This window comes from Leptonychotes weddellii, chromosome 8 (genome assembly GCF_054177405.1).
Source record: "Leptonychotes weddellii isolate Sample4059 chromosome 8, ASM5417740v2, whole genome shotgun sequence".
In the NCBI taxonomy this organism is placed as follows: Eukaryota; Metazoa; Chordata; class Mammalia; order Carnivora; family Phocidae; genus Leptonychotes; species Leptonychotes weddellii.
In genome coordinates, this window is record NC_138376.1 from 61,781,966 (window position 1) to 61,795,788 (window position 13,823).

General features: G+C 37.4%; 1 protein-coding gene, 1 long non-coding RNA gene and 1 pseudogene across 3 annotated transcripts in view; 1 reads left to right on the plus strand and 2 right to left on the minus strand.

The window, feature by feature from the left end:
• ME1 (malic enzyme 1) overlaps positions 1 to 13,823 on the minus strand; it is a 98,720-nt gene that overhangs the window by 42,442 nt on the left and 42,455 nt on the right. For both annotated transcript variants that reach the window (XM_081828598.1, XM_081828597.1), the window contains exon 2: positions 7,903 to 8,012. In XM_081828598.1, the coding sequence (XP_081684724.1) occupies positions 7,903 to 8,012 (110 nt within the window). The remainder of the gene's footprint in view (positions 1 to 7,902; positions 8,013 to 13,823) is intronic.
• LOC102740282 (solute carrier family 9 member D1 pseudogene) lies at positions 1,276 to 3,316 on the plus strand (annotated as a pseudogene).
• LOC145723053 (uncharacterized) overlaps positions 9,756 to 13,823 on the minus strand; it is a 25,519-nt gene continuing 21,451 nt past the window's right edge. The window contains exon 2 of the long non-coding RNA XR_014147785.1: positions 9,756 to 13,775. This is a non-coding gene — a long non-coding RNA (uncharacterized LOC145723053). The remainder of the gene's footprint in view (positions 13,776 to 13,823) is intronic.

Here is a 13,823-nt window from a genome sequence, read left to right on the forward strand (position 1 = left end):
GATTAAGAATTCCTCATATCAGTGAGATCATATGATACATGTCTTTCTCTGATTGACTTATTTCACTCAGCATAATACTAATGAGCTTTTCCTAATTGGTCTGGTTTCACTATTAGGAAAGCAAAGTCATGTTTGAAAAATTCTGCTCAATTAAATTCTCTTGTAAAAAGAATATTTGACAAATTCTAATATAGCAAAATAGTCTATACAAATTACAACATTAATAACAGTACCACTTTGAAAAGAACACTAATCGAAGCAATAGGTTTTTGGTACTAAGTAACAAAAGATTACGTATTTTTGTGTTATGGCTCAACAACTCAGTAAAAAGTGCTGTCTTTTTATACTTGAAAAATTTATTCATAAGTACATGCCCATTGTAACAAATGCATTAAACAGTTAAAATCCAGATGGACAAAGATGAAAAAGATCACCTATAATCCGACTGCCTAGGTCGAATCATTTACAACATTCTGATGAATATTCTTAAAACTGTTCTCTATTATCTGATATATGCAAACTAAAGAAAATTTTATTTTGTAAAAAAAATCTCATGCCACGCCTACTATTTAACATACTTTCTGTCACTTAAAAATATCTTATGACTACCGTACCATGTCAATAACATATTTTAAAGTATTTTGTATAGTTATAATATTCCATAATATAAGTCAAAATTTATTTAATGTCTATTTTTGGATAATTAGAGGGGTTCTCATTTTTTGCTATTAAAAATAACATTACAATAGAGACTGCATTCCAGAGATGACAATGGGTAGCGAGGGCCATCCTCGAACCTAACCCAATCTCCTTCCCCTGCCCTGGGGGGCAGCCCTGTCACCTGCCACCTGGAAAGGGATATAGGAAGGTTTGACCCAGACTCAGGACATGCTGTAGTTGGGCCAGGCTCCAAAGAAGCTAAGTAACTGATGCTGGACTCATTGGCTCTGCTCCTGCCATACTCACACTGCTTGTTCCAGAATTCCTTGCGTGTGGCGTCAGGTGCCCCATTCGGTATCAGCTGAAAATGGGTCTCTAAAATGCAAGCTCAGGAGTGCCTTGGGTGGCTCAGTCGTTAAGCATCTGCCTTCAGCTCAGGTCATGATCCCAGGGTCCTGGGATCAGGCCCCGCATCGGGCTCCCTGCTCGGTGGGAAGCCTGCTTCTCCCTCTCCCACTCCCCCTGCTTGTGTTCCCTCTCTTGCTGTGTCTCTCTCTGTCCAATAAATAAATAAAATCTTAAAAAATAAATAAAAAATAAATAAAAATAAATAAAATGCAAGCTCAGCTTAGGAGAAATCTCTGGACAGTCTTGCCCTATCCTCTAAAATTGGATCATGAAGGGATTAGAAAAAATTACTTCTGGATGTTGCTTCTAATGCTTCATGTGCTAGTGGATGCTGTGGAACCAGAAGAGGTATCGGAACACGTCATCAAGTTACAGCTTGATGAGGCAGAGGGGCAGTTAGAACTCAGAGGAAGCAGTGGGTCCTCCGTAGTTGCAGAAAGCTCTCTTGGCGTCTTTGCTAAAAGACTATGGTTTTTTACCAACTGAAAAGGGCAATCAGAGAAGTGGAAAAAGATGCTGGCCTGTGGGATGAAGAAACAATGTTCCAGGTGCACACATTTGAAATTTTCCAAAAAGAGCTGAATGGAAGTGAAAATGCACAGTCTTCCAGGTTATCTATGGCCTCCAGAGAGCCCTGCAGGGAGATTATGAAGATGTGAGCAAGAAGGAGAGCAGCATGCAGCACCTGGAGGCCTTGTGCAAGACTACAATAAAGGAAAAGACAATGTGTGGGACTTCCGGCAGCAGGAAAACACCAAGGTGAAGCCCTCAAAAATACACATCAAAACAAAAGTTTATCCATGTTTGATGATATTCTTGAAGATGGGAAAAAGGCAGCATATTGCTCTGAGGAAGATATGGAAGAATATACTTTCGATGACAATACGTCGGTCAAAGAAGGGGTCAATTTTGAGGCAGCTCTGAGGGTGGAGGTAGAGTCCAACTCCAAGCAAAATCACACAAAATGAGAAATGGAGTATGATGTGGGTCTTAGCGTGCTGACTGACTCCCAGAACAACCCCAGAGAGGCAACAACCCCAGCTGCATTGCACCACTTCGCAAAGAACACAGTTACCACAGGAATGTTGTCTTTACTTGTAGCCGGCTGTTCGCAACAGGACCGCCTACAATGTTTCATTACACTTTGTGGTACACTTGGGAACTCCAGGAATAAATAGGATTAAGTTTATAGTACAAGTGGAGACATTAGGAGAATTTGGGGTTCTTTACTCTTTTTCTTACTGGCTTAGAATTTTCCCTATCAGAGCTAAAAGGTAGGGAAGATTGCCCTACCAGGACTGTGTCATATGACATGATTAGTGGTTGTATCTGGCTTATTCCGGGGACACCTCTTACAGATCAGACCCACTCAGGGCAACTTTATTTCTACTTGCTTGTCCTTATCGAGCATACCCTTCGTGTCCATCATGGGTAGTGCCTGGGGTGCAAAAGTAGCCCTGACCATGCTGCATGAAATGCTCCAAGTGCAGAATGTGCTGCTGGGCTTCCTAGTCATGGCTGGCCTGCCGACACTTATCCAAGCAGGGGCCAGTACTGATTTCAGTATTGTCATGGCTGTCCTGTGAATACTGGCTTGTTGGTCAGATTCTTTTCTCCATATATGCTGCTTTTCTTCTATAAAATTGTTATAAAGATTTACCTCACAGGACCATATTGTCTAAAGCTGTGTATGTAAAGCAAAGGGAATAAAAAAATTCGTATCTTAGGAATCTCTGCTTTCATCTTTTTAATGTTAATAGTCATGGAGCTGTTGGATGTCTCCATGGAGCTGGGCTCATCTCTTCCCAAGGCCACATGGTTACCGAGGAGATCCTGTCTTAAATTAAGCCTCTTTGTGACTTCTTGGTTATCATTTTCTTGGCATCCATATGTAGATCTTCACCTCTGTTTCCCACTTTTGTGGTGTAAGAGCTCACCATCCTGATGGTCCCTACTTTGTCGGTGGTGATCATGAAGCTTGCTCTGGCATCTCTGGTTCTTGTCTCCTCCTGCTAAAGACCAGCGTGGATGTCAAGTGGATCGTGGCTGCGGGGGCCCAAGGGAGCAGGTTCTCTTCCATCTTGAGGGCAAAGCACACAGAGCAGGCCTCGTTCCTCAGAGGCGTACCTCCTAATCCTCAGTGTGACCATGCGCAGCCTTTTACTGGCCCCAGTGCTGTGGAGAGCTGCATTACCAAGTATGTGCCACCTCCAGAGAGAAGGTCAAGGCCCTGAGGGCACCAAGATGACCCATGACTTCACAAAGTGAAAACTGTGTATGGGAATGCAGAAGCTTGGGACACTTCTGTGGAGCCACCTACATCAGGAACAAAACACTATTGGGGGGGGCTTCATATCAGCACTGCTTTACAACTATTACTGCCATAGTTTAGGCTCCTCCAGAATAATTTACTGCATTCAATTGATCAAGAACAGAACAAATATAATGCTGCCTTTTACAAACCATCTTTACTATTTTTTTCAATGTCTTTTGAAATTAATGTTAACTTTCTATTGTTATTCATTAGTTCATGATTTTTTGGTAAAAAAATAATTAGGGTTTTATTTATTGTTCAACTCTAGTGTGTTAAGATTTGTTATTAACATTTTCATGATGTGAAATTTTAATTCTGGCAATGAGTTTGGAAAGTTATTTTTAAGGCTTAAAGCCTATATTTTCTACAATGAGACAAGTACCTTCTAAATGTCTTTGTTTTTATTATAATAATTTAAAATAAAACACTCATGTCAATTTTTCTTAGGTATATCATTCTTTTGAAATATTTGTTTTGAATCACAAGAATATGCACGCTTTAAAAAAGATCATTTGTGATCAGAGTATAATTAATTGAAAAAATAACACTCAATAATAATGTTAACAATAATGTTAATAACAGTAAATATCCTTATCTAAACAGACATTTCTCCAAAGAAGATATATAAATGGCCAACAGGTACATGAAAAGGCTTTCAGCATCACTCATTAGGGAAATGCAAATCAAATCCACAAGAGGTATCACCTTGTGTCTGTTAGAATGGCTATTACCCGAGACAAGAAGTAACAAGTGTTGGCAAGGATGTGGAGAAAAGGGAACCCTGGTGCACTGCTAGTGGCTGTAGCCACTATGAAAAAAAGTATGGAGATTCTTCAAAAAATTAAAAATAAAACTACCATATGATCCAGCAATTTCTCTTCTGGGTATCTAAAGGAAATGAAATCACTATCTTAAAAAGATATCTGCACCCTCATGTTCACTGCAGTATTATTTACAATTGCCAAGACATGGAAACAATGTAAATGTCCATCAATGGATGGAAGAATAAAGAAAATGTGATACATTACACAGACAGGCACATACACAATGGAATATTATTCAGCAGAAGGAAATCCTAATATTTGCGACAACAGGAATGGATCTTGAGGGTATTATGCTAAGTGAAATAAGTCAGATGGAGAAAGACAAATACTGTATGAGCTCACTTATATGTGGAATCTAAAAAGAAAACCAAAAACCAAAAACAAACAGACTCATAGATATAGAGAACAGATTGGTGATTACTCGAGATTAGGGGTGAGGGGGTGGGAAAAGGCATTAAGGTTGTCAAAAGGTACAGACTTCTAAGTAAGTCCTGCAGATGTAATGTACAGCATGGTGACTATAGTTAACAACACTGTATTGTATATTTGAAAGTTGCTAAGAGTACATTTTAAAAGTTCTCATCACAAGAAAAAAAATTGTAACCATACGTGGTGATGATGGATGTTAACTTATTATGGTAATCATTTTGCAACATATACATATATTAAATCATTATGTTGGACACCTAAAACTAATACAATGTTCTATGTCAGTTATATCTCAATTAAAAAAATAAATACATATTTAAAATAAACAAATAAATACCCTTGTACATTTTCTTTACACACCTTTATTTGCTCAGGATAAATTTCTAAAAAGAGAACTGTTGGATCAAAGAGCTGTAGACTTTTAAGGTTTTTGACACACACTGCCTCCCCAAGAGTTGCACCAGTTTATATTTCCATAGATATATAAGGGTGCCTATCTTCTTACAGCATTGTTAACACTGGGATTATAATAAAAATCTTTGCCAGCTTGATAGAGAAAATCAGTTTCTCATTTGCTGTTTTATACATTTTTTAAAACTTAGTGGCGTTAAATTCTGAAGCTATTAAACTGTTTTCTGGCCAGTGGGCTCCCTTCTTTTGTGAAAAGTCTGTTCTACCATGTCTGATTTTGATCTTTTCAATTATCAAAGCATCTAGTATAAGATTAGGCTATATTTACCTTATTTTTAAAAAAATCTTAATAATCATCCCAGGGTCCTGGGATCAAGCCCTGCATCGGGCTCCCTGCTCATCGAAGAGCCCGCTTCTCCCTCTCCCTCTGCCTGCCACTCTGCTTACTTGTACTCTCTCTCTCTCTAAGAAATAAATAAAATCTTTAAAATAAATAAATAAATAAATAATCTTAATAATCAAACTATTATGGCTAACACTTCTACATAAAATATTTACAATGTCATGGTAGAGAATAGCCATTCCAGAGAGGCCATTATGAGAACAACTCTTTTTATAATGATTTTAAATGACCAGAGGATGAGACCTTATTATTTTGATCTGAATTTGCTGAATTCTGATGGTCTCCTGATTATATTATTAAATGTCCAATTTCTTAATAGATTTAACCAGCACACTTTCCCGGTTAAAAATAATTTATAGTTAGAATGCATTAAAGTCTAAATCTCTATCCAAGACCAAAATCTCTATCATTTAAAATTATTTTAGATCACTAATACAGAATTTTAAGTATTTTTAAAATCAAATACTTTTCATAAACTATCTTTAAATAACATATCTGTTAAAAAAAAAAAAAGTTCTCCCAAGGGTTCAGTGTGAAACATTTATTTACATGGTGAGGCTGTAATAGTTACATAATTATTTTCCTTGGCACTGGAATGCAATTTCTATGCCCACAGTGGGGAAAGTATTACATTGTGAGCAAAATGGCAAAAAACATAAGGTTAAAAAGGTAAAATAGAAACATATGGGGAAAAAGTGTCACTAGGGACACTATTTTGGTATGGAGAAATGCACAAAATAGTTTGGTCATTTCTAATGAGAACCTCACTAACTTGCCAAAAGTTTTCTCTAGTCAGAGATTGGGCCCATTTTTCTCAAATCTGTCTTTTTGTTGGCTAAGGCAGTAATACTCTTAAATTCCTACGTGTAAATACGTAAATATGCAAATGGTATTTTAGGACAGATTAGCTGGGGTGAAAAATTAATTATTTAATGCCTCCACTGTGGTGACCCGCTGGGTGCAGGAGGGAATATTCTGCAGTGGAGCCTCCAAGGCAACTCCACATGTAGTGCTCTTGGCCTTGGCTTAGCATCTGCCTCAGATTTTCTGTGCTCCTGACTTTAATTCTGATGCAGCCCAGGCCGTGACCTCTAAATTCTTAATCCTAGTTGATAGGAGTTCTGACCCTAATTCCAAAATGTTCATTTTGTTTGATGATTTGAATTTAGCATTCTTTGTCTTAAACTGAACTCTGATGCCTGTTAATTCTGCATAATGGTTCAAAAGTATGTAATATTAGTCTTTTAACTTCTGCATGGACATTTCTGTGGGACCCACAAAATCAAAAGATAAGAATATTAAAGAAAGGACAGCTTGTTTAATAGTTTATGTGGCTATTTTATTTTTTTAAGATTTTATTTTTAAGTAATCTCTACACCCAACATAGGGCTCGAACTCACAACCCCAAGATCAAGAGTCACATGCTTACACCAACTGACCCAACCAGGCGCCCCTAATGTATTTTTTTTTTTAAGATTTTATTTATTTATTTGAGAGAAAGAATGAGAGAGAGAGCATGAGAGGGGTGAGGGTCAGAGGGAGAAGCAGACTCCCTGCTGAGCAGGGAGCCCGATGCAGGACTCGATCCCGGGACTCCAGGATCATGACCTGAGCCGAAGGCAGTCGCTTAACCAACTGAGCCACCCAGGCGCCCGCCCCTAACGTATTTTAGAGACCACTGCAAAATGGACTGGTAAGTGACTCAGACACTGGTCTACAAAATCCGTTTGCAGCATCGAAGGCACATTATCATTATACATGTATCTTCAAGCTAGGGCTATAGCTGTGTAGAATTAGACTCTTTTCTTCCCTTCCGAAATCCTCCACATATTCACTTCTCATGAATAAATTCTCAAAAAGAAATTTAATAAAACAGGAAGAAAACAAAGTTGAAATAATGTAAAGCGTCTTTGTCATGAAAATGGCACTAAAGTAACAATGTGATTAACATCACAAAGGATCTGGGGAAAAGAAAGATTCAACCCATTACTTTAGTGTGCCCCAAAAGGTACAGAGATTCATCATTTTTAAACACATTTATCTAGCTATGTCACACCATAAATTTTAAGCATAGTGAATTTTAAAAATTATATTTGTAAAGTACATTTTAGTTCATAAAGTACAAATGAGTATTTGTTCTCAGTAATGAACTATGGATAGAGAAACATTATCATCCTCATCTTACATTTAAGCTTTTCTTTGACCACCTCATTTCCAATAGCATTCATCTTATTTTACTTTGGCTGTCTCCCTCCAAAGTTCCATGCTGGTGCTTACCATCACTCAGATCTAATCCTTCATGGAAATACTATATTAGAATACCTCACTCATGGTCTACAATCTCCCACCTTTCCAGTTTATTCAATTGTTCCCATTATATCTATTCTTTAACTTCATGGGAGTATCTGGGCCCTCCTGTCTTGTATCTTCACTTCCCTCCCCATCCAGCTTACCTTGAATATCATCATTGAATGTGCAATACTGGTTTTGATATTTCTTCAGGAGACGAAAGGCATTTATATTGGCAAAATCTTCAAACTGAATAAGGCAATTCATCCCATACCTATAAGACAAAACATTCACATGAGAAGAGGTCCGTGAAATAACATACAAAAATAAACCTTTAAAATTAGTCTATAGAAAAGACAAAACATTTTCTTTTTTTTTTTTTTTTTTAAAGATTTTATTTATTTATTCATGAGAGACAGAGAGAGAGAGGGAACACAAGCAGGGGGAGAGGGAGAGGGAGAAGCAGGCTCCCAAGGAGCAGAGAGCCCGATGCGGGACTCGATCCGAGGACCCTGGGATCATGACCTGAGCCGAAGGCAGACGCTTAACCATCTGAGCCACCCAGGCGCCCAAAACATTTTCTTCTAAAGGTCCTATCTTGCTACTTAGTATAAATATGTAATACAATGTCCTTCAGAAAATATTCACTATATACTTACTATAGGAAAAGCATTGTGTTGGCACTGTGAAATAAAAAAATGACAAAAATACAGTCCCTACCATCAAATAATTTAAAATTTAGTATAAACAAAGTATTTTGAAATAAATGAAAAGTAATGTAAAAGTGGTATAAACAAGGAATTATAGATGTTGAGAGGACAGATACCACTTCTGGCTGGGGTCACAGGTCAGGTAATAAATGAATTGAGTTTTAAGGAACAGCTAAGCTATGATTTCAAAAATAGAGATATAGGTTTTTACAAGCCAGGTAAATACTAGAAGCCACACAATTGAGGTGAAAACTCAAAGAGAAAACATTTTTCAAAAAATAGCAAGAAGCCCTATCTGGCAGTCATGTGGTGATACCTGTGAGGGTGTACTAAAAGAAAAGGTCAGAATTTTATATTGGAAACGCTAAAATTCAATCCTAGGGTTCTGGTTTTTATTCTACAGCAATGGCCAAACACTGTAGGCCATTTGAGCTTTTGAGCTTTTGAAGTATATTGGACAGATTTTTATTTCTGATATGAACAGCTTCCTTGTCTGACCCTTTATTCGTATGATCATCCACCTACCTAACCTATCCAAGGCAAAAGAAATTAACATTGCTGATAACCCAAGATTCTAAGCGTTGCCAGAGAAAGCCATATAGCCATGAACATCCTTGCTATTACTGATTTATGGTCTCTACCCTGGGCTAGACTCCCACTGCTACTCTATGTGTGATTCCTCTTATTTGTTCTGGGTCAGCTTTCACTTCCAGTGCACCCAGTGGTTACTCCTAATGTTTCCCAATCCTTTTAAATCTTGCTTTCTTCACTTGTCTCCTACATGTGCATATGGTTTCCCTACTCCAGTATACTGTGCCATTAATCATGTACACTGTTCCTGTTTGTTTTTACAAAAGGAATTTTAAATTTTTTTTAAAGATTTTATTTATTTATTTGACAGAGAGAGGGACAGCGAGAGCAGGAACACGAGCAGGGGGAGTGGGAGAGGGAGAAGCAGGCTTCCCGCGGAGCAGGGAGCCCGATGCGGGGCCCGATCCCAGGACCCTGGGATCATGACCTGAGCCGAAGGCAGATGCCCAACGACTGAGCCACCCAGGCGCCCCAGGAATTTTACATTTTTATGTAGTCAGATCTATCTTTTTATTTATAGTTGCTGTCCTTGATGGTATGCTTATTACAGTCTTCTCCACAAACGTTTCCTTAAATATTAATCGAAAACTTCTTCTAGTGATATCATCAATTTAGGAAATAATTTCTACATCTGGTATTATTTTTTTTTACTATTTTGAGGTAGTTTTTTAAAAAAGATAATAAAAATTTCTGTTTTATATATTTACAAGTCAGTATATATAGTTGGTAATTAAAACCGTGAGACTCTACGAGGATGCACACACATCTATATACAGTAGCCAAGGACAGAGTAATAGGAAACACCAATGTTTAAGAGCTGAGGATGCTACCAAGGTGAAAGAAGAAATTACCACATGTTTAGGAGAAGGTACAGAAAAGTATGACATCCCAGATGTCTACCGAATAGAATTTCAAGAAAAAAAGACAATTCACCCAACTACGCCAGCACTAGTCTACCATTTCCTCTTATCACCTGTAACCAGATACTATATTCTGTTATATAGTAGGGTTGGTTTCTGGGCTTTTCCTCTTTTATTCTACTATTGCTAGTGGCAACAAATATTTTTTCACTCCTAATATGCATGTGTCTGTATACACTTGTTTATTCTTTACAACCACTCTATGATGCAGATAGTAGTAGTATCTTACATATGAGAAAACAGGCACAGCATATTGATGCTGCCTTGTAATAATAGTCCAGTGGTAATGATTAGTGTACTGATCTCTTTATCTAGGAAAAAAAAAAACCTGTTTTCATTACTACAGTTTTTTTAAGGATTTTATTTTATTTATTTGAGAGAGAGAGAGAGCACAAGAGGGGGTAAGGTCAGAGGGAGAAGCAGACTCCCCACCGAGCAGGGAGCCCGATGCAGGACTCCATCCCGGGACGCCGGGACCATGACCCAAGCTGAAGGCAGTCGTTTACCAATTGAGCCACCCAGGCACCCACTACAGTTTTTAAATATCTTTAATACTCAGTAATATTTCTCTCTCATCTTTCTCTTTATGTATTCACTTGGCTGTGGCATTGGTTTAAAACACAGGCTTTAGAGTCCAAGATCCTGGGGTGTAATCCTGTCCTCACTTATTCTGTATTCTTAACTGTCCTGTGCTTCTATGTCTCCACTAGAATAAATGAGAATAATAATGGCATATTATCATAAGTTTGTTATCAGAATTAAGTGATTAATATAAGTTCTCAGTGTGCGAAGACTGACACGAGTGCCCTATAATCACGAAATGTTTTTTACTTAATAGCAACAACAGAAGCAATAGACAGTGGGTATCTTCAAAGGCCTAACAGAAAATAATTGTCATCTTAGAATAGCATGTCTACCAAAGCTGTTCTTCAAGAGTAAGGTTGTGATCCAACTATACTTCAATAAAAAAAGTGAAAATAAAGAATTTTTTTTTAAAGTAGGGTTGAAACAAAGACATCTTCAGATAAATAAAAACCAAAAGACTTCAACTAAAGGAATCTTTCAAGGGTATATTTCAGGAAGAAAGAAAATAATCCTGCAAAAAGTCTATGATAAAATAAAACAGTAAAATATAATAACAAGGAATTTTTATCCATATAAAATATTAAGGGAGAATAGGCCTGTCAGAGTGAGGAAGTTGGGAAGATTTTTCCCCAAACAGCAACAGCAGAGCAGAACAAATCCTTCAAAACAACCATTTCAGGGCTCTGGAAATCAACTAAAGGCAAAAGGGGCAAAAATTTAAAAGTAAAATGTGGGAGTAAAGTCAAATCTTGAAAGGAACATAACATTTTTATGCTCCTTATATATATGATGCCATTCTAGTAAACTCTTTAGTTGGCTTTATTAAAAATCACTAAAATGTTTTTAAGAATGGGCAAAAAAGCGTTTCCCTGGTTAGAAATTACTACTTTTCTTTTACAACCTTAGCAAAGAAGCAAACTTTGTGGTAGCAACTGATTACCCCAAACACAAATATCAGTCGATAATCATCTGGTGCTTGTAATGGCTCCTTCCCTACTTCTCTGGTTTCCACACAGGCCTTTAGAAAGTAAAGGCTGCACGCTTTTAGACAGTGTCCTCATACAGTTTGCTCCTGATGGGTCATGTACTGATGGTCTAGCAACACTAGACGATCTGTCATTATGTTCAGAAGCAGCAGAACCTGTGGTTTCAGTACGTGAAGACGAATCAGAGCCTTCTCAGTTCTATTCCCGGATCTACTACTTACTTGGGTCCTGCGGTTTTGGACTTGTTACAATTTCTCTGCGGTTAAAATGAAATCCCCACAATATGGTTTGCCTTCAGTGTTTAGGACACAATGTGGTCAGGCTACAGTTTTATAATATTTTCTAAGTAAAATCTAGGAAGAGCCAGCCATAGGGAGTAAAATGCTACACTAGATACTTTATCATTTACAAAAGTTTATTTTAGAATTATCCCCTGAAGAATATTGTGTACCTTTTTAAATTTCGTGACTTTTCTCTACCTGGTAGTTAACTCTGATTTGACTCTTAAAGATTTAGAGAGAGGCATCCTGGATTCATTTTGTGATACAGCATCCTGCATCATATAATAAAAGAAAACCATGTAGGAGATATTTTGTTTCACGTTGAACCAACCTTGTCACTATGAAATTATAAGTAGAGGAACACAAGGAAGTTAGCCAATTCAGTTCTACATAACTATGAAAAGAACCTACTATTTTATGATCAAAATATCACATAAAATAGTGGGTGTAAATGGTTTTAAAAGTTAACAGAAATACCACCCATAAAATTAACCTGTGAAAACTGCAAATTTTCTCTTGTGGCATTGTTAAATCACAGAAAACCTCATTATAGTGACTAATCACCACATCTCGCACTTAGTGAGTGCCACGCATTGCGCTCCACTCTTTACATGGATTATGTCATTTAAATTCTCTCATCAACCCAAAGAAGAAGGTAGTTAACATTTTACAGATGAAGAAACTTAAGCTCAGAGAGATTAAGGGCCATAGCTGAGTGCACTACTGCTAATAAGTGGTAGGGTTCTGGACTGAACCGCAGGGCCCAGGGTTTTGACTACTATATATACCGGCTCCCACAGAGCGCCAATGTCATGATCAAGTCAACGAAGTGAACAGTATATTTACAAATAAAAGGACTGCAGTGATAAAATAAGGGAGTTATCGTTTTATAAAACTGGCAAGACAGCATTTGTATGTATTCAATAATCTAGGTATTGTCATTATAGAAAGTATATAAATAGATATTGGTGAAAACAATTAGTCTTTCTTTGATTATAAACTATTAAGAATTCACTGTAACCAGGTCAACCAAACACATTTTTATTTTCCCCAAGAGATACAGTAAAATGTCATTCTTCTAGGATTTACTGCATACATGGCACTGTGTAGTAGTTAAGATCCAGAGCACTTTAGTTCTGATGGGTACCTCAAAGATAATTTGTTACAAATTACTCATTTTTAATAATGTAATTGAGGTCTGAGGGTGCTCAAAGAATTAAGCAGCAACAGGACACATGGATCTGGTACTTAAAATGCTTACAGTCTCACTGGGAAGACAAAGGATATAAGCAAAAATTTAAAGGTTCAGGTTAAAAGGAAAATCAGGAGTATAAAAGAGACCACTATGGGACTTGGGGAAGACAACATGAATTAGAGGAGGCTTCAGTTGGGCCCTTGGCTAGGATTCAAATGAGGAAAAGAGTCGGGAGGGGAATAAAATCACAGAGGCCTCAAAGTTTGTGCTGGAGGACATGGAGGATATTAGTTTGAGGAACTTCAGAAGATCAGTACTGGTTGCCAAGTTTCAGATTATGAATATTCTAGAATTCTAGGATAAGTAATTTGAAGTTCACTGAGGTTCCCTCTGGCCAAGAACCACCCAAGTGCAATTCTTCCTTGTAGGTAAGAACTAAGAACAGAAAATTGTTCACTCCCGTGTTAGCTCACTGTACTAGGGCTCTACTTCCTACTACCTTACTTTTGTATCATTGTGTAACATTTAGATATTCCTCTCATTTTTCTTATCACCCCACCTATTATATTTTGGCGACACCTCTTAATTATTCTCCATGAGTGTGGAGATGATAGATTCAGCAGTAATTATCTATTCGTTCATTCTTTTCCCTCTACAATCTTCTCCTTATCAAGTTCACTGATTCTTAGGGATTCATTCATCCGTCTTCAGACAAATGACTTCTAAATCTCTATCTCTGTTGCTGATCTTTCAAAGAAGCTCCAACTCTCTGTTGTCAAAATGCCAGTAAAAAAGACAGAGAAATGTTATATTATGG